This window comes from Hemiscyllium ocellatum, chromosome 16, assembly GCF_020745735.1.
Source record: "Hemiscyllium ocellatum isolate sHemOce1 chromosome 16, sHemOce1.pat.X.cur, whole genome shotgun sequence".
NCBI classification, from domain to species: domain Eukaryota; kingdom Metazoa; phylum Chordata; class Chondrichthyes; order Orectolobiformes; family Hemiscylliidae; genus Hemiscyllium; species Hemiscyllium ocellatum.
Window position 1 is genome coordinate 70830119 of NC_083416.1, and position 23356 is coordinate 70853474.

The following is a 23356-nucleotide window of genomic DNA, read 5'->3' on the forward strand; positions in this document are numbered from 1 at the left end:
AGTGTAAGTGACCACAAAACAGTACGATTTAAGTTAGTTATGGCAAAAGAAAAAGGTGGTCTGTAAAAAGGGTGTTTTTTTGGATTTGGGCAAGGCAGATTTTATTAAAATAAGGTAGGATGTAGCCAAGGTGGTCTGGGAACAGCTGGTTGTGGTAATGTCTATAGCAGAACAGTGGGAGCCATTCAAAAGGGAATTGGGGAAGACGCAAACCAAACATATTCCCTTTAGGGTGAAATGTAGGAGCTCCTCCATCTACCTATCACACTCCCAGCTACTCTGCCCCAGTCCCAACTCCCGTTCCATTTGTCTCACCACCCCCTCGGCTCACAACCTCAATTCTCCTGCTCCTCGAATGCTGCCTGACCTGCTGTGCTTTTCCAGCACCACACTCTTGACTGAAATGTAGGAGCAGCATGCCCAGAGAACCCTGGATGTCCAAGAATATTCAGGGCTGGACAAAAAGGCAGAGAGAGGCCTTGAGCAGGTACAAAGGGAAGCCCTATGGAGTATAGAAAATGTGGGCGGAACACAAGGAAGCAATTAGGTGAGCAAAGAGTGGGCATGAAAATTATTGACACCACTCTTGTACAAAATCTTTGTATTCTCTTTTGTCACAGGGAAGGTCCCATAGGACTGGAGAGTAACAACGTTGTTCTCTTGGTTTAAGGGCAACTGGGATAATCCAGGAAATTACAGGTCAGTGAACTTTACATGAGTGAGAGGGGAATTTTTGGAGAAGATTCTTACGGAAAGGATCTATTCACATTTGATAAAATATGGACTTATTCGTAAAAAGGCAACATGACTTTGTGTGGGGGCAGTTATATCTCTCAAATTGGAAAGAGGTTTTTGAGGAACTGTCAAAAGTGACGAAGGTGATTGATGAGGGTAGAGCGGTGGGGATCTTGTCGACATGAATTTTACCAAGGCCTTTGTCAAAATCCATCTTCTGTGACAGCCTGCCGTGAGGAGGTCACATGGGATCTGGGGTGAACTGTTACAATGAATGCTGAACTGGCTTTGTCACAGAACACAAAGTAGCTGTACAGTTTGTTTTTCTGACTGGAGATTTGTGACCAGTCGTGTTCCACAGGGATTAAGGCTGGGATCTCTGTTGTTTGTAAAATATATATGTATAAATGATTTGAAAGAAAATGTAGGTGCTATGTTTAGTAGGTTTGCAGCTGACACAAAGATTGGAGGAGCTGCAAATAGTGAGGAGGATTGCCAAAGGATACAGCAGGATATAGACAGGCTGGAAACTTGGGCGAAAAAATGGCAGACAGAATTTAATCTTGACAAATGTGAAGTGATGCATTTTGGAAGGTCTAATGCAGGAGGGAAGTATGCAATAAATTACTGAACCCTTAGACGCATTAATATATACAGGGATCTAGATGTACAGGTCCACAGTTCCCTGAAAGTGGCAATGCAAGTGAATAAAGATGGTCAAAACAGTATAAAGCAGAAACATTCAAAAATCATGTTGCAGCTGTTTAGCAGTTTAGTCAGGCCACATTTGGAACATTGTGTACAATTTTGCTCACAACACTACCAGAAGGACATGGAGGTTTTGAAGGGAGCACAGAAAAGATTTATCAGGATATTGCCTCGTTTGGAAGATATTAGCTATGAGGAGAGATGAAAGTAACTTGGCTTGTTTTCACTTGAACGTCCAAATTTGCAAATTAGTGAGAGTCATGGATAAAATGGATAACTGGAGTCTTTTACCTGAGGTAGAAATGTCAATTACTAGAGGACAGAGATTTAATTTAAAAGTTTAAGGATGATGTGAGGGGCAAGATTTTTATATAGTGGTGGGAAGTGCTGCCAGAGTAGGTGGTAGAAGCAGTCACATTAGCAATGTTTAAGTGAAATCTTGACAGATACATGTACAGGCAGGGATACAGGCCATATAGAAGCAATAGGTTTTTAGTTTAGAAAGGTGTTAGGTGTTGGCACAGGTTTGGTGGGCTGAAGGGCCTGTTCCTGTGCTGTATTGTTCCTTGTTCTTCTTAAGGGTGATAGCATTGTACCAGGAAATTACAGACCAATGAGTGGCAGGAAAACTATTGAAGAAAATTCTGAAGGAGAATATTAATTCCCACATGGAGAGATAGGGTTTGACCAGGAATAATCAGCATGCCTTTGTCATAGGGGGATCATGTCTAACAAATTGACTGAATTTTTTGAAGTGGCATCAGGTGTGTAGGTGAGGGTAGTGCAAGTGATTAATTTATATGGATTTTAGCAAAGTCCTGACATGGGAGACTGATAAAAGGAAGGAAAAGCAAATGGGGATCCAAGGTAAATTGGCAACATTGATCCAAAATTAGGTCTATTGGCAGAAGGTAGCAGAAGTGTGCTAGTAGAAGCTGTATAAATGAATGAGATCAAAGAAAATGTAGAGAGGCTGATACGAAAGTTTGTGGATGACACTAAGATCAGTCAGATATTAATAGTAAGGAAGGAGGTTTCAGGTTCCAAAAAGATTATTTCAGTCTTTGTGGTGGCATTTTCCTTGGAAGATATACAAAGCCACAATCAGAGATATCACATGACTAGAAAGTATTGATACAATGCATCATCCTGGTCATAAATTGACTGCCATCAATTCCAACACAGACCAAACTTTGGTCAACAGAGAAGTTTTTTTCATCTTGCCATCTTTCTATTTAGCTTTCATTTCCAAAACACACAATGACACAAACTTGCATACATAATCCCAATGGCCATGCAATGAATCAAAGTCAAAGTCAAACACGTGACAATGTATGAGTCTTCAGCCTATGAAGTATACTACAATCCAGAAGGTGAAAAACTGAGCCTTTTTTTAATCGTCTAAAGCATTTATTTGAATAAAAACGCACTGTGCAAAACATCTATTTGAAACATTTGGATGTCAAGTCACTAGCAGGAATTTGGTTCAATGTTCAGTTTCATCTCCCTTCATCTAAATGAGAAATATAGTCTGATTCATTATCAACACTGCATCCACAGGATATCCCTAAGCAATTCATAGAGATGAGTCACAAGTTACTTGCTTTGTAATAACAGCTGGCAATCTGACAAAGCAAACAGAAAATGAGAGAAGTGACTACAGTTGATTCTTTTGGTGGTGCTTAGGTTCTGGGAGAATGTTGATCATCTTCTTGAACAATGCCATGGGACACTGGAAATCCCCACCATCATTTAATAACCTACTCCGAAGATATGACCTTGAATGATGCTCAGTGCCAGTGGATAGCGAGCAGAGAATGCCTCAAGCAGGACTTGAGCACAATAATGCTTGGCACAAATGCTGCTAGCTGAAACTTGGCAGATATTTAAAAAAATTAAAATAGACTCAAATCCAACTGCCTTTAACGTGGAAGACTGTTCAAGTTGTCATGCCATGCAAGCAACAGTCTGAATTAAAACACATCCAACAATATATCTTTTGCCACATTTTACCTGTCCATAGAGCTGCTTTTTATAATAAAGAAGACTTTCCCCGGTTGACACTCTCAATAAATTTCCACGTCATGGTTATCTCTACATGTGTAACAGTTGCACAGTAAGGTCTCTTGAAAAAGTTAGCATTAAAGCAATTTTATCTTACTAAATCATATCCAGCATACCAGCTTCTTATCATAATGTGGAGAAAATTACAATGACTAATTACTGTCCAGTTTACGATTATCAAAAATTAAATCAACCTGCATGCCCTTCCAAACCCACAACCACTGTCATCTGGAAGTGCAAGGGCAGCAGATACATGAGCACACCACCAACTGCAAGTTCTACTCCAAGCCCCTTTCCATCCTGACTTGAAAATGTATAGCCGTTCCTTCACTTTCACTAATCAAAATCCTCGAATTCCTTGTTGTGGTTCTGTTCGCCGAGCTGGAAGTTTTTGCTGCAAACGTTTCGTTCCCTGGCTAGGGAACATCATCAGTGCTATTGGAGCCTCCTGTGAAGCGCTGCTTTGATGTTTCTTCCGGTATTTATAGTGGTTTGTTCTTGCCGCTTCCGGGTGTCAGTTTCAGCTGTAGTAGTTTGTATGTGGGGTCCAGGTCGATGCGTCTGTTGATGGATGTTCTTGCCACTTCCGGGTGTCAGTTTCAGCTGTAGTGGTTTGTATATGGGGTCCAGGTCCATGTGTCTGTTAATGGAGTTTATGGATGAATGCCATGCCTCTAGGAATTCCCTGGCTGTTCTCTGTCTGGCTTGTCCTATGATGGTAGTGTTTTCCCAGTCAAATTCATGTTCCTGGTTGTCTGAGTGTATGGCTACTAGGGATAACTGGTCGTGTCATTTTGTGGCTAGCTGATGTTCATGGATACGGATTGTTAGCTGTCTTCCTGTTTGTTCTATATAGTGTTTTGTGCAGTCCTTGCATGGTATTTTGTAAACTACATTAGTTTGGCTCGTGCTGGCTATTGGGTCCTTTGTTCTAGTGAGTTGTTGTCAGAGTGTGGAAGTTGGCTTGTGTGCTGTTATGAGTCCTAAGGGTCGCAGTAGTCTGGCTGTCAGTTCTGAGACGCTCCTGACGTATGGTAGTGTGGCTAGTCCTTTTGGTTGTGGCATGTCCTCGTTCCGTGGTCTATCTCTTAGGCATCTGGTGATAAAGTTGCGTGGGTATCCGTTTTTGGCGAATAGCTTGTATAGGTGTTCCTCTTCCTCTTTTCACAGTTCTGGTGTACTGCAGTGTGTTGTGGCTCTTTTGAATAGTGTCCTGATGCAGCTTCGTTTGTGTGTGTTGGGGTGGTTACTTTCATAGTTTAGGAATTGGTCCGTGTGTGTTGGTTTCCTGTGTACCCTTGTGGTGAATTCTCCGTTGGGTGTTCTCTCTACTAACACGTCTAGGAATGGGAGTTGGCTATCCTTTTCCTCTTCTCTCGTGAATCGTATTCCTGTGAGTGTGGCGTTGATGATTCGGTGTGTTTTTTCTATTTCTGTGTTTTTGATGATTACAAAGGTGTCATCGACGTATCTGATCCAGAGTTTGGATCACAATAAAGCACAACAACTACTCGCAGACACCAATACCTACCAAATGAAGGATTCCGACCCCACACCACAACTCACCAATAGAATAATCAACACACTAAGGAATCTACAAAAAAAGGACAGATAACCAAAGCGGACCAGCAAAGAATGAAACCTGAAAGCAACAACACCCCCAGATTCTACGGACTACCCAAAGTACACAAACCAGACATCCCACTCAGACCCATAGTATCACTACCAGGGACACCAGCATACAAACTGGCCAAAGAACTACAACAAAAACTGAAACACCTAGTCAGCGGATCCAAACACTCCATACAATCAACACAGGAATTCTGGGACGTCATCAGGAATACACACATAGACAAAGAAGAAACCATGGTATCATTCGACGTGACGGCACTGTTCACATCAATTGACAAAACCCTAGCCAGAGAAACAATAGCCAACCTACTGGACATACATAACAGAACACAGGAGGCCGAACCTATCAACAAGGACGGCATACTTAAACTACTAGACCTGTGCCTCACCACACACTTTACATTCAACAATCAGATATACGAACAAATCAACGGAACACCCATGGGATCACCAATCTCGGGACTCATAGCAGAGGCAGTTATGCAAAGGTTAGAACATACAGCCCTACCACAAATCCAACCCAAACTCTGGATCAGATACGTCGATGACACCTTTGTAATCATCAAAAACACAGAAATAGAAAAAACACACCGAATCATCAACGCCACACTCACAGGAATACGATTCACGAGAGAAGAGGAAAAGGATAGCCAACTCCCATTCCTAGACGTGTTAGTAGAGAGAACACCCAACGGAGAATTCACCACAAGGGTACACAGGAAACCAACACACACAGACCAAGTCCTAAACTATGAAAGTAACCACCCCAACACACACAAACGAAGCTGCATCAGGACACTATTCAAAAGAGCCACAACACACTGCAGTACACCAGAACTGCGAAAAGAGGAAGAGGAACACCTATACAAGGTATTCGCCAAAAACGGATACCCACGCAACTTTATCACCAGATGCCTAAGAGATAGACCACGGAACGAGGACATGCCACAACCAAAAGGACTAGCCACACTACCATACGTCAGGAGCGTCTCAGAACTGACAGCCAGACTACTGCGACCCTTAGGACTCATAACAGCACACAAGCCAACTTCCACACTCTGACAACAACTCACTAGAACAAAGGACCCAATAGCCAGCACGAGCCAAACTAATGTAGTTTACAAAATACCATGCAAGGACTGCACAAAACACTATATAGGACAAACAGGAAGACAGCTAACAATCCGCATCCATGAACATCAGCTGGCCACAAAATGACACGACCAGCTATCCCTAGTAGCCATACACTCAGACAACCAGGAACATGAATTTGACTGGGAAAACACTACTATCATAGGACAAGCCAGACAGAGAACAGCCAGGGAATTCCTAGAGGCATGGCATTCATCCTCAAACTCCATTAACAGACACATGGACCTGGACCCCATATACAAACCACTACAGCTGAAACTGACACCCGGAAGCGACAAGAACAAACCACTATAAATACCGGAAGAAACATCAAAGCAGCGCTTCACAGGAGGCTCCAATAGCACTGATGATGTTCCCTAGCCAGGGAACGAAACGTTTGCAGCAAAAACTTCCAGCTCGGCGAACAGAACCACAACAACGGACACCCGAGCTACAAATCTTCAACCAGACTTTAAACCTCGAATTCCTTCCCTAACAGCATTGTGGGTCTACCTCCTGCAAATGCGCTGATGTAATTCAAGAAGGCAGCTCACCACCGCTTTCTCAAGGGCAACTGTGATGGGGCAAAAAAATGCTGGTTCAGTCAACACTGACATTGTGTGAATGATGAAAACAGGAGGAATTGGTGACTGGTAACTGCACACAAACCAAGAGAACTATATCTGATACACTCATTTTACCATCGTAAGCTCTGCCTTTAACTAAGCATCAAATTTACAGGACTCGCTGTCTTATTCCATTTTTTTTAAGCAAATGATGTAAGTATTTAGTTCCCATCCAAATTTCCCTGGAGATGGTGGTAGAGACTTACCTTCTCGAACAGCTGCAATCCATATTATGCAGTGTCATTAGGGAGGTCCAGGGTTTTAACCCAGCAAGAGTGACAATACAGTTCTAAGTGAGGATGGAATGTAACTTGGAGGGGAATTGCACAATATAGTGTTCCAGCGTATCTGATGCCCTTGTTCCTCCAGGAAGCTGAAGTTACAGATTTGAAAGCCCAGCAAGTTTCTGCTGTGCATCTTTTGGATGGTACACACTGCTATCACTGTGCATTGGTGGTGAGGAGAGTAAAAGGCAGTAAATGGGAGGCTAATCAAGCAGCTGCTTTGTCTTGGATGGTGTCAAGCTACTCATCCAGGCAAGTGGAGAGTGTGTTGAATTGAATTTGACACATCTGAAGTGTGCCTGGTAGATAGCACACAAGTACTGGGGTGACAGGAAGCGAGTTATTCGATGCAAGATTCCTAGCATCTGACCTGCTCTTGTAGCCACCATATTTATTTGGCTGATCCAGTTCAATTTCTGGCCAACGATAAAAACTATGTTCCTGCTAATTAGTTTTTATTCTGTTCAGAATTTAAAGGCCTTTGTACTGCAGTGACTTCCAAATGTGGAAGTCAATATATTGCTATGTAATCAGCATGTGGGTCCTCAGAACAACTGTGCAGTTGAGAAGCAAAGTTACCCGTAGGATCTTAATATTAGGGGTTTCAGAGACTTTAAAACCACTGAACGTCAAAGGGCGATGGTTAGCTTTGCTCTTGTTAGAGTTAATCTTTGTCTGACACTTAGGTGGCACAAATGTTACTTGCCACTGCAACCACTGTCTGAAGAGATGGAGCATTGTGAGATTGTGACTGAACATCCCCGCTTCAGAGATTCTGATGGAAGGATGACCCAACTATAAACTGCTGATTCATATTTAACACAAATTAAAAGATTAGGGCGGCACGGTGGCTCAGTGGTTAGCACTGCAGCCTCACAGCACCAGGGTCCCAAGTTCGATTCCAGCCTTGGGTGACTGTCTGTGTGGAGTTTGCACATTCTCCCCGTGTCTGCGTGGGTTTCCTCCCACAGTCCAAAGATGTGTGGGCCAGGTGAATTGGCCACGCTAAATTGCGCCATAGTGTTTGGTGCATTAGTCAGAGCGAAATGGGTTCCTCTTCGGAGGGTCGGTGTGGGTGGTTGGGCAGAACATTCCTTTAGGGAATGTAGGATTTACTCTGCCACACGTGGGAATTGTGGTATTTTGCTTGGCAAAGGCTAAGACCCCCTCAGTTACCAATTAATCAATAAATTAAATTCAGTGAGGTTTCCCATGAAGTTATGGGGCTGGCCTAGGGAGTAATTGTGCTATCTATGATGAAGACCTGTCTCCAACATTGTATGATGATGATAGGCAGGATTTAGATTCCAACCTACCAACCTTGTGATCTGAAACTTCAGCCACACAACTGCTTTTGTTTAGGATTGCAATACTGCAAGCCAACATAATAAGTAAGTGGGCCAAGGTGGTTGGTTACTTACGTAACCTGCCAGATAGACTCATTTCTGGATTAGAACTTTTGCCACTTAGCTGCACATATTTCTGCAAGCTAATGACCTATTTGTGAATTAGGTGAACAGAAAGCTTACCCATGCTATGAACTGGCGAGTGCATAGTCTTGGAGTGGCATGGTGGCTCAGTGATTAGCACTGCTGCCTCACAGCGCCAGGAACCCGTGTTCGATTTAAGCCTTGGCCGACTGTATGTGTGGAGTTTACACATTCTCCAAGTGTCTGTGTGGGTTTCCTCCCATAGTCCAAAGATGTGCAGGTTAGCTGAATTGGCCACACTAAATTGTCCATAGTGTTAGGTACATTAGTCAGGGGTAAATGTAGGTAAATGGATCTGGGTTTGTTACTCTTCGGAGGGTCAGTGTGGACTTGTTGGGCTGAATGGCCTGTTTCCACACTGTAGGAAATCTAATCTAATCTAGCCAGTTAAACTCATCCAGCATTGCTACACATTGGAAGGTGCTGTTGCTTAGGGTGGTCTACAAAAATGCCTTTGAACTTGGGTAAGTGGGCACTTGGTTTCTCTTTGTTCAGAAAATGACAAGGAGGGTGCTGCCTACTTGAGTCGAAGGCAGGTATGTGACCCCCGTGTGAAAATGCAAACATTTGCACATTCACAACTATCTTTGCTCTTTCTTACCTGTCTCCACTTGAAGTTGCATCTCTTGCTTCTCCTGGTTGACCTGCTGCATGGTTCGGTTCACATCTATTCCCTGAAGCTTGGCAGCCTGCTGGGCAATCTTTCGCTCAACGTCTTTCAATTCCATCTGACCAAAAAAAAACCCATGGATGACCATTACAATGGAAACAAATCATGCATCACAAGACCATTCGGTCCATTGAGCCTTTTCCGACATTTTGAAAGAGCAATCCAACTCATTCCACGCCCTTGCATTGTTTTCTGTAGCCCTGCCATTATTTTCCCTTCAGGTTCAAATGCAATTCAATTTTGACCATTACTCCCAAATCGGATTCTTCTGTGCTGTCAAGTAACTTCTTCACACAGAGGGTGGTGAATGTATGGAACAAGCTGCCAGAGGAAGTGGTGGAGGCTGGTACAATTACAACATTTAAAAGGCACCTGGATAATATATGAATAGGAAGGGTAAATGGGACTAGGTCAGATTGGGATGTCTGGTTGGAGTGAACGAGTAGGACTGAAGGGTCTGTTTCTGTGCGGTATGACTCTAAACCCCAACCCCCTATAACCCTCTGAAAAAAAAACTTTTCATATTCTTTTTTTTTTGAAAAACCTTTTGTAACATCAAGGTGCTTTGGCATTGGTCAGTCGTTTGCTGAGTTCAAACTGTTTGTTAACCCCACACCCTGATATGTGACGGCTCTCACTAAATCAGGGGTGAGAGAGACACTGGCAAGGCTTTATTTCCACAAGTGCACACTCTTCTGTGTTTAGTCTAGGTGGTTAGTCAAAGCGCTATGAGATATGAGGCATTAAAAACTCAGATGAGAAAAATGTCTTCACTCAGTGTAGTGAGCCCATGGAACTCTCTGACACAGAAAGCAGCTGAGGCCAAACATTGTTTTCAGGAAGAGTTAAATACAGTTCTTAAGGCTAAAAAAACTCAAAGAGTATGGGGGGGGAAAGGTGGAACAGGGCAGAGTTGGATGATCGGTCGTGATCATTTTGAATGGCTGGTGGAGCAGGCTCAAGGGACTGAATGGCCTATTCCAACTCCTATTGTCTATGTTTCTAAAGTGCCCCCAACTGCGAGTTAGTTCAAGGGTCACTGCCAGTGATCAGAGTGGAAAACCTGGCAAAGAAACAGAAAACCATTATAGGACTTTCAAACCAGCAACCACCAGGACTGTACTAGCTGGCATTACACAACTGAACCATTCAGGAAACTTCTTCAAACTTGCTTTTATGAAATTTAAAAACCATCACCAGTTCAAATTTCACACTGAGCTCCATAACAACTGTTCTTGCATTTGCTAATTCAAATGGATGAAGTAGGAAATGGAATGGGAAATAATTAGAAGCATAGATCAACCTGAAATACTGAGCTTGATTCGGCACGACCATGACAATGGTGGGTCTCTACCCCTCAAACCTCTATGTCCTATTGAGGCTACCGCATGTGCCTGTGCCAGTCCATATCTCCCAACCCCTTCCCATGTTCATGCCCCTAATGCTCGCTTATACTCCTCCATCCACTCAGAACCTCTTCGCTCCTCACATCCCCAGTGCCAGGTTACACCATGTCCTGATGCCTCCCATGCTGCGAAATGCCCCTGTACCCATCACTATGCTCAGTTTTCTTCTCCCCATACCCTGCTATATAAAACCACACCATCTCCATGCCCACTGAAGGTTAATTTGTCCTAAACGATAATAGGTAGTGTAAAAAAAATCGTTAATTACTTTCCACTGTGCTGTAAAATGCCCCATTACTACAATAAAAGTGTTAATTATCCATACCTTTGAAAGTATTAATGGCAGAAATTGCAAGCATGTGAAATCTCTTAACCTTGTATTAATAGACATTGCAGCATCGACAGCAGAGATCAGAGAACCAAAGCTGTCAATCAAGCAATGTTTCTCTTGGAGCTCAGATGTTTCAACAGCCTAATGGATTTCTGGAATGTCAGCCAAGATTCTCAGGGTACACCCTAAAAGGCACTACTGAAAATCAGAGATCCCAGGTACGATATCAGCAACCCACCTGCCATTTTTAAACAATTCTGCAGTCCTCCTGCCTTCATGAAAATTCAGGCTATTAACTCTGTTTCTGTCTCCACAGATATTGCCTGACCTGCATTTTTCCAAAACCTTTTTTTTGGTCTTATCTTAGATTTTCATTATTTGCAACATTTTGTGTACAATGATTTCTGAAATGTTGCGAATTATGCGTAGCTACACATTAATGGCCTTCACTTTGGTCTCCTCAGAAAACCTGGCTTACAGGTCAGAAAATCAGGTGTCAGGATCACTTCAAGAACACAACATTGACACAGTAGCTGGAGATTATACTGGCACAAATTTCAATCTCCCCGCAAATTATCATAACCAGCCACATCTTTCAAAAAGAATCTGCTTAAGTGACGAGCTTATTGAGAGGACTTTGTTATAATATCTTCTGAGCACAATTGTGCAAATTTAATGATGTGTGTCAACGTAGTGCCCTCATGTGGTCATGTTTTGTAAGTTAACTACATCAATTCATCAGATACTGACTGGGCTCAGTTTCAACAAAATGTTAAAAATGCAACAGAAACTGGAAGAATGGACAGCAAAAGGGGAAAAGAATTCAAACTAATCTTGCTTCTTGTCTAAGATTTGACTTTTAAAAGGTGAATGACACAGCACATCCCTCTTAAGAAATCATTAAGAAAACATTTTTTGTTATCTATTCCAGGGCCAAAACATCTCTTCAAATGAAAAGCAACATAACACATATTGCTTTTCACAATGAGGAACCAAGCGGCAGAATTTCCACAGTGCACAATATGGAATTGTTACAAAATCTAGGCCCTGCTTTGAATTTTCACTAGTGCATACACAGGTGCTGATTACTCTCAATAGCACATCTTTGGTTCAGGTGTGTGCGGAGAATCTAATTATAGGAAAAGATCATTCGAGAGTCCAATGGTAATATTCACTTGAGTCTGAACTAGATGAGTGCTCTTCACATAAGCCTTTCTATCCAACCCCTTCACAATGACACGCAGGAAGTCCATAGTCACTACATCAGCAGGCACTGTATTCCACAGTCACTCCTCTTTACTCTTTGAAGACTGGTTAGCTCAGATGGCTGGACAGCTGGTGTGCAAAACAAAGGGACATCAAAGGTGTGGATTCAATTCCCACACAGACTGAGGTCACCATGAAGGATTCTTCTTCTAAACCTTTCTCCTCGCCTGGGGCATGATGACCCTCAGCTTAAACCCCCAGTTACCTCTCTCTAATGAGACAGCAGCCCTCTGTAACCTCTTGCAGGAATTCAGCCAGGGCTACATATCACGTCAGCTGAAGGGACAGGCAAGTGATCTGATCCAAAAATTCTGCCAAAAATGTCCCACTAAGATGTGCTGTGGATAATCCCAGAGTGGGTGTGTGCAATGTTCCACAATACACAATGACGAAACAATACAGGAATCTAACCTGACCATTCACTTATACCAATTATTGTAAAGACAATATAAATATCATAACCATAGGATCATAAGATGTAGGAAATTCAGCCCACTGAGTCTGCTCTGCCATTCAATGAGATCATGGCTCATTTGATAATAAATGGGAGTCGTGACAAAGCAATAATTCAAGAGGAGCTACAATGAGAAATCATGAGTGTGCAGATCAGTGGGTATCACTGACATAGGTGCCTAGATAAGACTGTGGTCTCCAAATGGCTACAAACTCAATACAATTTTCTTTGATTTGCCTCCAATATATAAAAAACACTAAGTCAACACTCATCACAGTAATCACACAAACATTAAAGACGATGACATCAGGTGATGCGGTCAAAGGCTGGGTTAACAAGGTTACTTTCAGGGAATTCAAGGAGGCAAGGTGGAACGCAGGGAAGTTGAGAGAAGGAATTTCAAAAATCAAGACCTACTCAGCTGTAGAGATATTATGGGTCAGAAATTCAGCTCAGTGATGTAATTCCAGAGCACATGCCTTGCAATATATGTATTGCCCGTTTCATTCATTTTCTGATGAAGGAGCAGCGCTCCAAAAGCTAGTGCTTCCAATTAAACCTGTTTGATTTGACCTAGTATTGTGTGATTTTTAAACTTTGTACACCCCAATTCAACACCAGCATCTCTAAATCATGTCTTTCAACAGTAGCTGTTCTTACAGATTCTGCAACTTCTGTGTGCTCAGCACCATGATATCATTCACACTGAATGAATAATGATGCTGATTTAATTGTTAAAATAATTAACTATCACTTGCAGAATACTCGACATCATAACTGGGTGAAACTGCACCAACAAAAAATGAATAGCTGCTTCTTTTGAACTTTCTTTAGATATTGCTTGAAGCATTTGTTCAAAACATGTATGTTATACTGAGAAAGAATGTTGCAATTGTGAGCTGAGTGAGAAGAAAATAAGACTATACAATGTAATAGAAGCAAGCCATCCAGCCCAGAGTCAACTCTGCCATTCAATGAGATTATGGCTGATCCAATAATGTCCAACATCACTTTCTTGCCTTTTCCCATAATCCTCAATTCCTTTACTGATTAATAATCTGTCATAATGGCCCAGCCTCAACTGCTCTCTGCAGTAAAGAATTCAGAACCTTCAGAAGAAATTCCTCTTCATCGGTCTTAAATGGATATAATCTTATTCTGAGATTACAACCTCTGGAATCCGTCACATTGGGAAGGAAACTCTCTGCATCTGCCAGTTCAAGTCTCAGAAGAATCTTGAATGTTTCAACAAGGCTGCCCCACATTCTTCTCAATTTCAGAAATCAAGACCTAGTCAGCTGTGGACATATTATGGGTCAGAAGTTCAGCTGAGTGATATAATTCCAGAGCACATGTCTTACATTATAGGTATTGATCAAACTTACTCAACTTCTCCTCATCAGAAGGTTTCTTCATACATGGTGTTACATCTAGTGAACCTTCAATGCCAGTATATCTTTTCTCAGCTAAAGAGAATAAAATAGATCACAGTATTCTAACTATGATCTGTCAAATCTTGTACAGTTTTAGCAAAACCTTCCTAATGTTCCATTCCCTTTGAAAAAAATGTCAACATTCCATTTGTCTTCCCTACAACCCACTGAGAGATAGAACTGTAAGTGCTGGAGAAAGTCAGTGTCGATAAGGTGTGATGCTGGAAAAAGCACAGCAGGTCAGGGCAGCATCTGAAGAGCAAGAGAGTCGACATTTTGGGCATAACCCTTCAATCCGGATGAAGGATTATGTTCAAAATGTCGACTCTCTTGCTCCTCAGATACTGTCCTGACCTGCTGTGCCTTTTTCTAGCACCACACTTTATCGACTACAACCCAATGAACCTGAAAGCGTGTTTTTTTGAGATTCATGGATAAGGTCTCACAAATCCCTCCTTTCTGTGGCCTTTCTCGATTTAAATAATATTCAGCTCCCCTATTCTTCCTGTCAAAGAACATAACCTCAAAGAGTCACTCATTTCCAGTTATATTGCTGTAATTGTATACCATGTAAGGCACATACATATGACCTGCTCTGCAGATGGAAGTGATGTAGGTTGCATGCTGGACTTGGTCTGTGTGACCTTCCTCCACATTCACAGCTCTGGGGACCTCAATTTTTCAAAAGACAATGCCCAATACCAAAACGACATCGAAGTTCTGACAACAGAGGTTTTCAATATCACGCAAGAGAAGCAACATGCTACCAAGTCGACACATGCAGAAAGCTTCAGGATTGCTAAAGTACTGTAGTCCCAGCAAGACTTTTGAGAAATGCTGTCATCCCACAGACTCCACTTGGAATCCACAGAATGTTTCAATGAGCTTGTGAAAGTCATTTGCAAAGTTACCTGGTATCTCTCCATGAGCGATATATCTTGCAGACATGCTTTTGCAGTGCCTTCCTCAGACAGGAAGGCAGCAAGAAGAGTCTCCTGTTCCTCCACATCCTTCTTCAGGTGCTGAATATCTCGATTGATGATTTGGAGCTTATTGCGTAGTTCTGGCAAATCCTTTTCCTTAAGTTCAATAACAGTTTCCCTGCAGAACAAAAATTCCCAAGGGGTCACTTACTATTTAAGACACAACAAAAACTAGCCTGTCAGACTGATCATTAAATCTGGATAGAAAAACAAAGACTCTAATTGTTAAACTGAGTAAGCAACCAGTAAATTAATAATCATGGAGGTCAGAAATGGAAATGGAGACCAGTGAATCCAGCTCTGGTTTATTTCATACCTGATTGGTTTCAGTCCCATCATCTCATCACGACGTTTCTCTTTCTTCTTCAGCTCAGACTCAGCTGATTTAAGTTTATCCGGGACAAGCCGCAGTTTTGACTGGAGATCATTGATGATGTCCTGTAACTCAGCCTCGGAGGGGAAAACACGCTGACAGACAGGACAGCAAGGTTCAGTTTCCTCTGTTAACTGGCTAATAAATTGACTGTAGACAGCGGTTGCTCCCGAAAGCATAGCTGGGAAAACGGAGAGATTAGGCAAAGGTGGGGGGAAAACAAACAGAGTTTAGCTTTCTCAGGTTGGGCGTGGACTGAAGACCAGCCGAACAAGAGAGAAGTTAATTCCCCTCATCGTGCGACACGTTTGATCAGCAGTGAAAACAATGCACGTTGACGTGGCCAAGGCTCAAAGCTCCTTGCACAGCTTGACACTCGTAATGTTATAAATACAACATTTAAAATCAAATCTTTATTTGCAGCCCTTCAAGAATATCTTTCTTTGAGGGGAGCTGACGGCAAGGTGGACTAGTAATCTAGAGACCCAAGTAATGTTCTGGGCACCTGTATTCAAATCCCAGGCTGTGGAAAATGAATTCAATACAAATCTGGTATTAAGAGTCAGTTCCATTGGTTGAAAATCCCATCTGGTTCACTGATGCCCTTGAAGGAGAGAATCTGCCATCCTCACCTAGTCTGGCCTCTGTGTGGCTCCAGACCCACAGCAATATGGCTGACACTTAACTGCCCTCTGGGCAATTAGGGGCAGACTCTGGATTAGTGGTGCTGGAAAAGCACAGCAGTTCAGGCAGCATCCGAGGAGCAGTAAAATCGACATATTGGGCAAAAGCCCTTCATCAGGAATACCTGAGATTGGGTTTTTTAAATCATCTCACCAGGTGTCCAAGTGGAAAAGGAAGGGATAAAGGATGGTCAGATTACATTGATTACAGTTTCTGACCTTGGTGCTGCTGTGTAAATGCTAAGGATGCATGTTAGGCAAGCAATAAGGGAAATAAAGATTCAATTTGGTGAGAAATCATAGTGCGGCAGTCAGAACAAAATAAACGGTCTGTTAAAAAATGTAGTTTATCAAAAATTCCCCCAATTCCCTTCTGACACAGAAAGCCAATCAACAAGGGTGCACAGAGTCAGATTCTAGCCTCACCTCTTTGCTTTGATGCCTTTTCGATGTCATCCTGAAGTTTATACAGATCACTCTCAAAATCCTGGCCTCCGCACAAGTCGAAAAGTTTTTCCTCGTAGGTAGAGAGTTGCTGTTCTTTTGTTTTCAGTGCGGTACTTGTGTGATTTTTGTTCTGGTCTGCTGATGCCAAATCCTTACTAAAAGTTTCAGAAAGTAAAGTTCACATAAAATCTTACAGGAAATTACAGTCTCAGTGTGGTCAAAACTGTTCACAATATTCTAGATCTGGTCCAACTGGTGCGTTCATAACCTTCTCTATATTAATACTCCAATCCCTTTGAAATAAAGGCCAACAGTCCGTTTATTTCCCTATTATCTGCTGAACTTGAAAGCTAGCTTTTTGTGATTTGTGCACAAGGACACTCCAAATCCCTCTGCGCTTCAGCTTTTTGCAGTTTTTCTCTGTTTAAAAATATTCAGATCATCTACTCTCTCTGTCAAAGTGCAAGACTCATTTTCCCACACTAAGTCCTATTTGCCAAGTTCTCCCCGCTCACCTAACCGTTCTATCACCCTCAGTAGACACGGTCATCCTCACTAGTCGCCTCCCTTCCTCTTCTTGTGTCATCTGCCAACTTGGTGACAGTACATTCACCTCCCTCCTCCAAGTCACTGGCACGCATTGTAAATAATTGTGGCCCAACATGGATTTCTAGGGCATTCCACATTTACAGGTGTCATCCTAAAATGTCTTCCTTAATCCAAACCTCTTTCTTTTATTGGTTAACCAATTATTTATCCACAATAATGCAATAACCCAACACCATAGCTCTTATCTCTTTAAGAAGTGTCATGTGCAGTTCCTCATTAAATGTATTTCGAAATCCAACAATATTACTTTTACTGATTCTCCTCGGTCTTCAAAGAATATTAACAGATTTATCAGATAGGATTTCTCCTTCATGAAGTCATGTTCACAATGCTGGATTATGGTACATTGTTAAAATAGTCTGCTATTACATTCCTTATAACAGACTAATGTTTTCCAGTAACAGATATTAAGCTAACTGGCCTACAGGTGTTACCTCTTTTTGTCTACCTCACTTTTTGATTGAGTGTGTTTTGTTTGCAGTTTTCCAACCTTCTGGGACTTTTTGTAACAATAAGGATTCTTGGAAGATTACGAGTGGATCCACTATCTCTGCAGCTACTTCCTTTAACTTCCTCGGATGCACGGCATCAGGTCCAGGAGACTTATTGGTCTTTGGCTCATTAACTTCCCTAGTATTTTGTCTTTAGTTTTAGGTATTGCATTTACTTTCTCCCTTACTTTTGCTCTTTATTTAGCATTTTTGGACTGCTATTAGTGATTCCTACTATGAAGATCATGTAAAGTCTAAGTCAACTACTCTGCCATTTCTTGACTCCCCATTACTATTTCCTCCCCATTCTCTAAGGGGCCTATGTTCACTTTGGCCTCTCACTCCCATTTTATACAATTAAACAAACTCTTGCTCTCGTTTTTTTATATACTTAATGATTTAACCACAAAGATTTCCCCTCCCACCCTTATTATTATTTAGTCACCTTTGGTTGGTTTTTAGAAGTTTTGGCATCTTCTGCCTTAACATTAATCCTCACTGCATTTTATGTTTTTGTTAGTTTAAATTTGATACTAAATATCAATTGGATTTGATTATAAAATATGGTGATATTTAATTATAAACCTGGTTAACCATGGTTATCTTGCCCCCTTCCTCACAGACACATCTTTGCTGTGAGCCAATAACTATTTCTTAAACAGTTTCTATTTTTCCTTAATCGACTTTCCTGTTAAACCTCTTTCACAATCCAGAGGTGATAAAATGTAGATCAGGAAAAAGCACAGGAGGTCAGGCAGCACCTGAGGATCAAGAGAATCGATGTTTCAGGCTTAACCCTTCAGTAGGGCCCTGACAAAGTATTAATCTGGAAACATTGACTCTCTTGCTCCTCAATGCTGCCTGACCTGCTGTGCTTTTTCCAGAGCCACACTTTCTCAACTCTGACTTCTCTAGCAACTGCAGTCCTCACTACCCCTTTTGCCTGTCCACTACAGTCAACTCTGTCTTCACTCCTTTTGTAAATACCTCCATTGTTTATTTTAGCACAGTTGCTTCTGACCCAGGTTTCTCACTCAAACTGAATGTTAAATTTTACCATATTATGTTTCCTCAGAGATACTTTACTCAGATCATTTATTATACCCGCCTTATTGATCCAAAATAGCCTGATCCCTGATGCATCCACAGCATCGTTTTCCAAAACTATTCCAAATATTAGTAAGTTTCACATGATGGTGGGGAGGGGGAAAGAAATCACATCTGGAGTGAGATGCAACCTAACTGAGCACATAATTTGGGGACTTTGGAGGCAGTGTGGGAACAGAACTGGTTATAGAGTCATAGAGATGTACAGCATGGAAATCGACTCTTTGGTCCAACTCGTCCATGCCAACCAGATATCCCAACTCAATCTAGTCCCCCTGCCAGCACCCGGACCATATCCCTCCAAACCCTTCCTATTCATATACCCATCCAGATGCCTTTTAAAATGTTGTCATTGTACCAGCCTCCACCACTTCCTCTGGCAGCTCATTCCATATACGCACCACTCTTTGCGTGAAAAAGTTGCCCGTACCCTATCCATGCCCTTCATGATTTTATAAATTTCTATAAGGTCACCCCTCAGCCTCCGTGCTCCAGGGAAAACAGCCCCAGCTCATTCAGCCTCTGTCTATAGCTCAAATCCTCCAACTCTGGCAACATCTTTGTAAATCTTTTCTGAACTCTTTCAAGTTTCATAGCATTCTTCCAATAGACACCAGAATTTCATGCAATATTCTAAAAGTGGCCTAACCAATGTCCTGTAAGCCACAACATGACTTCCCAACTCCTGTACTCAATACTCTGACAAATAAAGGTAAATTTTCCTTTCTCCGTTATAAGAGTTTAAAATTTAGTTAATAGATTAATAAGGTAGCTGACTGGGGGATAGTTATCAGTCAATCATCTGAACCCTGAATAGGGCCTCAATAGGTGTAAATAGTCATTGAAGCTTTACTGGTGAGAGTCAGCTCTACCTCAGAGAGGGCCTATTGAAAGCATGTGATCAGAAAGCGTCACATGGTCAAGAAGAGAAGATCACATCTGGAGTGAGACACAGTCTGTCAGAGTATATGGTTCAGGCACTTTGGAGGCAGTATAGGAATTTGGTGCAGAAGGGAAGTGGTTCTTGCTTGGCTTTTTTTGACTCATTGTTTGTCAGGATTTTGTTTTAATGGGATAACCTTAAGTCCAGGATCAGGGACCCAGCACAAAAGAGTGATATCACAGGAAAACCACATTGGTTAGTAAAGCTGCTAATTTGACTGTTATTTTCAGTTTGAGGCTAAATAGGAGAAATATTTACAGATTACAAACTAAAAAAATGGTGGAAATTTTAAGAACTAAACAGTTAAAAGGGATCTGTTGTAACACATGTGGGAGCTGGTGGACTCCATTGAGGTTCATAGTGACCACATCTGTAGCAAGTGTTGATTGCTTGAGAAACTCTGGCTCAGAGTTGATGTGCTGGAGCCTGAGCATTGAACACTATGACACACCAGGGTGGGAGAGAATTATCTGCACACTGTTTCAGAAGGCAGTCACCAACCCTTAGATTTACTGCCTTGAATTCAATCAGTGGTCAGGTAGAGGAGGGTGGCACTACGAATGTGGGACTGAGCGAGGAAGGTAGAGGCATCTGGGAGATTGTGCTGAAGGAACCTCAGCCTTTGAGCTTGTCTGATAGACATTTGCTCCGTGTGGATGACAATGGGGGCTAATGGAAAAATGACTAAATTGACCACAGCATGGTGGTACAGGAAGCTATTTTGAGGGGGTGGGGGGGTGTGGAGGAGTTGGGAATCTATTCTTGTAACTGGAGATAGTATAGTCAGAGGAATAGACATTGTTCCCTATGGCCAGGATCAAGAGTCCCAAAGTCTGTGCTGCCTTCCTGGTACCTGAGTTCAGGCTATCTCACCTGGGCTGAAGACTAACTTGGAGTGAGAGGGTGAAGATCCACTTGTTGTGGTCCATGAAGGTATCAACATACATCTGGAGGAGGGAAGAGGTCTGCTGAGGGAATGAACACAGCTAGGGACTAAATTAAAAGGCAGAATCAAAAAAGTAATCTTAAGATTACTACCTAAACCACAAGCAATTTGGCACAGGGTCAGCTGGATTAAACAGGATATTTTCTAGTCCCTTCAATGTCACTGGCACCAACATGGACTTTGACAACTCCCACTCCAATTCATCTCCAGCTCTGAGGATATTTCCTTAACTCTGGCACCAAGCAGGTAGTACAGGTTTCAGGACTCCTATTTACGGCTTCAGGGAATTACATCAATCCCCCTAATTTTATTGTCTCCTACACTTACACGCTCCTATTTCTATCGCTCCTAAGGTTGACAGCTTTTCATTGAAGCGTAGTTGTCCAGTATTCCAGGTCTGATCCCTGGTATGGAGATATCATATCAGCAAAGAGTAAACAGGTTAGGACTCTACTCACTGGAGTTTAGAAGAATGAGGTGAACTCATTGAAGCATACAAGATTAAGGGCCTTGACAGGATAAATGTTGAGGTTGTTTCCCTTCATGGAAGATTCGAAGACCAGAGAACATGGTCTCAGAATAAAGGGACACTAATTTAAGACTGAGATGACAGGGAATTTCTTGAGGGTGGAGTGTCTTTGAAATTCCTTGTCGCAGACAGCTCTGGGGAAAGTCCTTGTGTATATTTAAAGGCTGCAAGAAATTTTTGATCAGTTGGGGAATCAGTAGTGAAAATGCAGGAAAGACAACATGAAGAATATCTGATCAACCATGTTACTATTGAATGGTGGAGCAGGCTTGAGGGGCTGAATGGCTGAATCTCATTCCTATTTCTTAGGATCATCTTTTGGTAGCCTTGTTAATTACTTGCTTCCTTTGCAACCTAACCTACAGAGTTTAATTTGGAAAAAGTAACATTTGGCAGAAACCTACAGTATCTCATGGTGAAGAAGTATTCCTGTCTATAAGTTAGAGATTTTAGGTTCTTCACTATAAAGGCTTTAACAAAGACAATTGCAATACAAGGAAAAACATAATTTAACATTTGAACATTGCGTAGTTAGAAACAAAGCAAAAGATCTATTGATGCGATTGTGAATATTACTGACTATTGAATGACACGCTGCCTTTTTCAACAGAGAAAAATTCCATGATTCCAAATTAAAGTTTAGAATGGTTGACAATTTTGGAAATTTGCAAGACGCAAAATTAGGAAGGAATCGCTTTACAAAAGCGGAAGCCTCTCTAGGTCTCACCCACCTGGACTCACAGGAGGATAGGTTTATGCTGTTCACATAACCAATCTTCAAGGTAATATTGAGCACTTGGACAGGCAGAGGCAGTGGATGTGATTCATGCAGCTTTTGAGAAACACTGGAAAAAGTGTGCCTGAGAGACTTGTGAGGGACACAGTACAGCATGTAGGGTAGTGCTGCTCTGAGGCATTGGAAGGGCTTTTGGGGGACTGCTCAAGAGTTGGTCAGCATGGGAGACCGATTAGCAAGGTTAGATCTCATGGAATACAGGGACAACTAGCCACTTGGATACAGAACTGGCTCAAAGGTAGAAGACAGAGGGTGGTGATGGAGGGTTGTTTTTCAGACAGGAGGCTGTGGCCAGTGGAGTGCCACAAGGATCGGTGCTGGGTCCTCTATTTTTTGTCATTTACATAAATGATTTGGAGCTGAAAATGTGTTGCTGGAAAAGCGCAGCAGGTCAGACAGCATACAAGGAGCAGGAGAGTCGACTTTCGGGCATGAGCCTTTCTGTTCCTTGGATGCTGCCTGACCTGCTGCGCTTTTCCAGCAACATATTTTCAGCTCTGATCTCCAGCATCTGCAGTCCTCACTTTCTCATAAATGGTTTGGATGTGAGCATAAGAGGTACAGTTAGTAAGTTTGCAGATGACACCAAAATTGGAGGTGTAGTGGACAGCGAAGAGGGTTACCTCAGATTACAACAGGATCTGGACCATATGGGCCAATGGGCTGAGAAGTGGCAGATGGAGTTTAATTCAGATAAATGCGAGTTGTTGCATTTTGGGAAAGCAAATCTTAGCAGGACTTATACACTTAATGGTAAGGTCCTAGGGAGTGTTGCTGAACAACGAGACCTTGGAGTGCAGGTTCATAGCTTCTTGAAAGTGAAGTCGCAGGTAGGTAGGATAGTGAAGGTGGTTTTTGGTATGCTTTCCTTTATTGGTCAGAGTATTGAGTTATAGGAGTTGGGAGGTCATATTGCGGCTGTACAGGACATTAGTTAGGCCATTGTTAGAATTTATTGCGTGCAATTCTGGTCTCCTTCCTATTGGAAAGATGTTGTGAAACTTGAACAAGTTCAGAAAAGATTTACAAGGATGTTGCCAGGGTTGGAGGATCTGAGCTACAGGGAGAGGCTGAACAGGCTGGGGCTGTTTTCCCTGGAGCGTCGGAGGCTGAGGGGTGACATTACAGAGGTTTACAAAATTATGAAGGGCATGGATAGGATAAATAGACAAAATCTTTTCCCTGGGGTCAGGGAGTCCAGAACTAGAGGGCATAGGTT

The 23356-nt window shown here is 42.1% G+C and overlaps 1 protein-coding gene across 5 annotated transcripts in view; it reads right to left on the reverse strand.

Moving 5' to 3' along the window:
- Positions 1-23356, reverse strand: part of rad50 (RAD50 homolog, double strand break repair protein) — a 157656-nt gene that overhangs the window by 54051 nt on the left and 80249 nt on the right. For all 5 annotated transcript variants that reach the window (XM_060837367.1, XM_060837364.1, XM_060837365.1 and 2 more), the window contains 4 exons: positions 16696-16871; positions 15530-15767; positions 15142-15331; positions 9272-9398 (listed from right to left, as the gene is read on the reverse strand). In XM_060837367.1, the coding sequence (XP_060693350.1) occupies positions 9272-9398; positions 15142-15331; positions 15530-15767; positions 16696-16871 (731 nt within the window). The remainder of the gene's footprint in view (positions 1-9271; positions 9399-15141; positions 15332-15529; positions 15768-16695; positions 16872-23356) is intronic.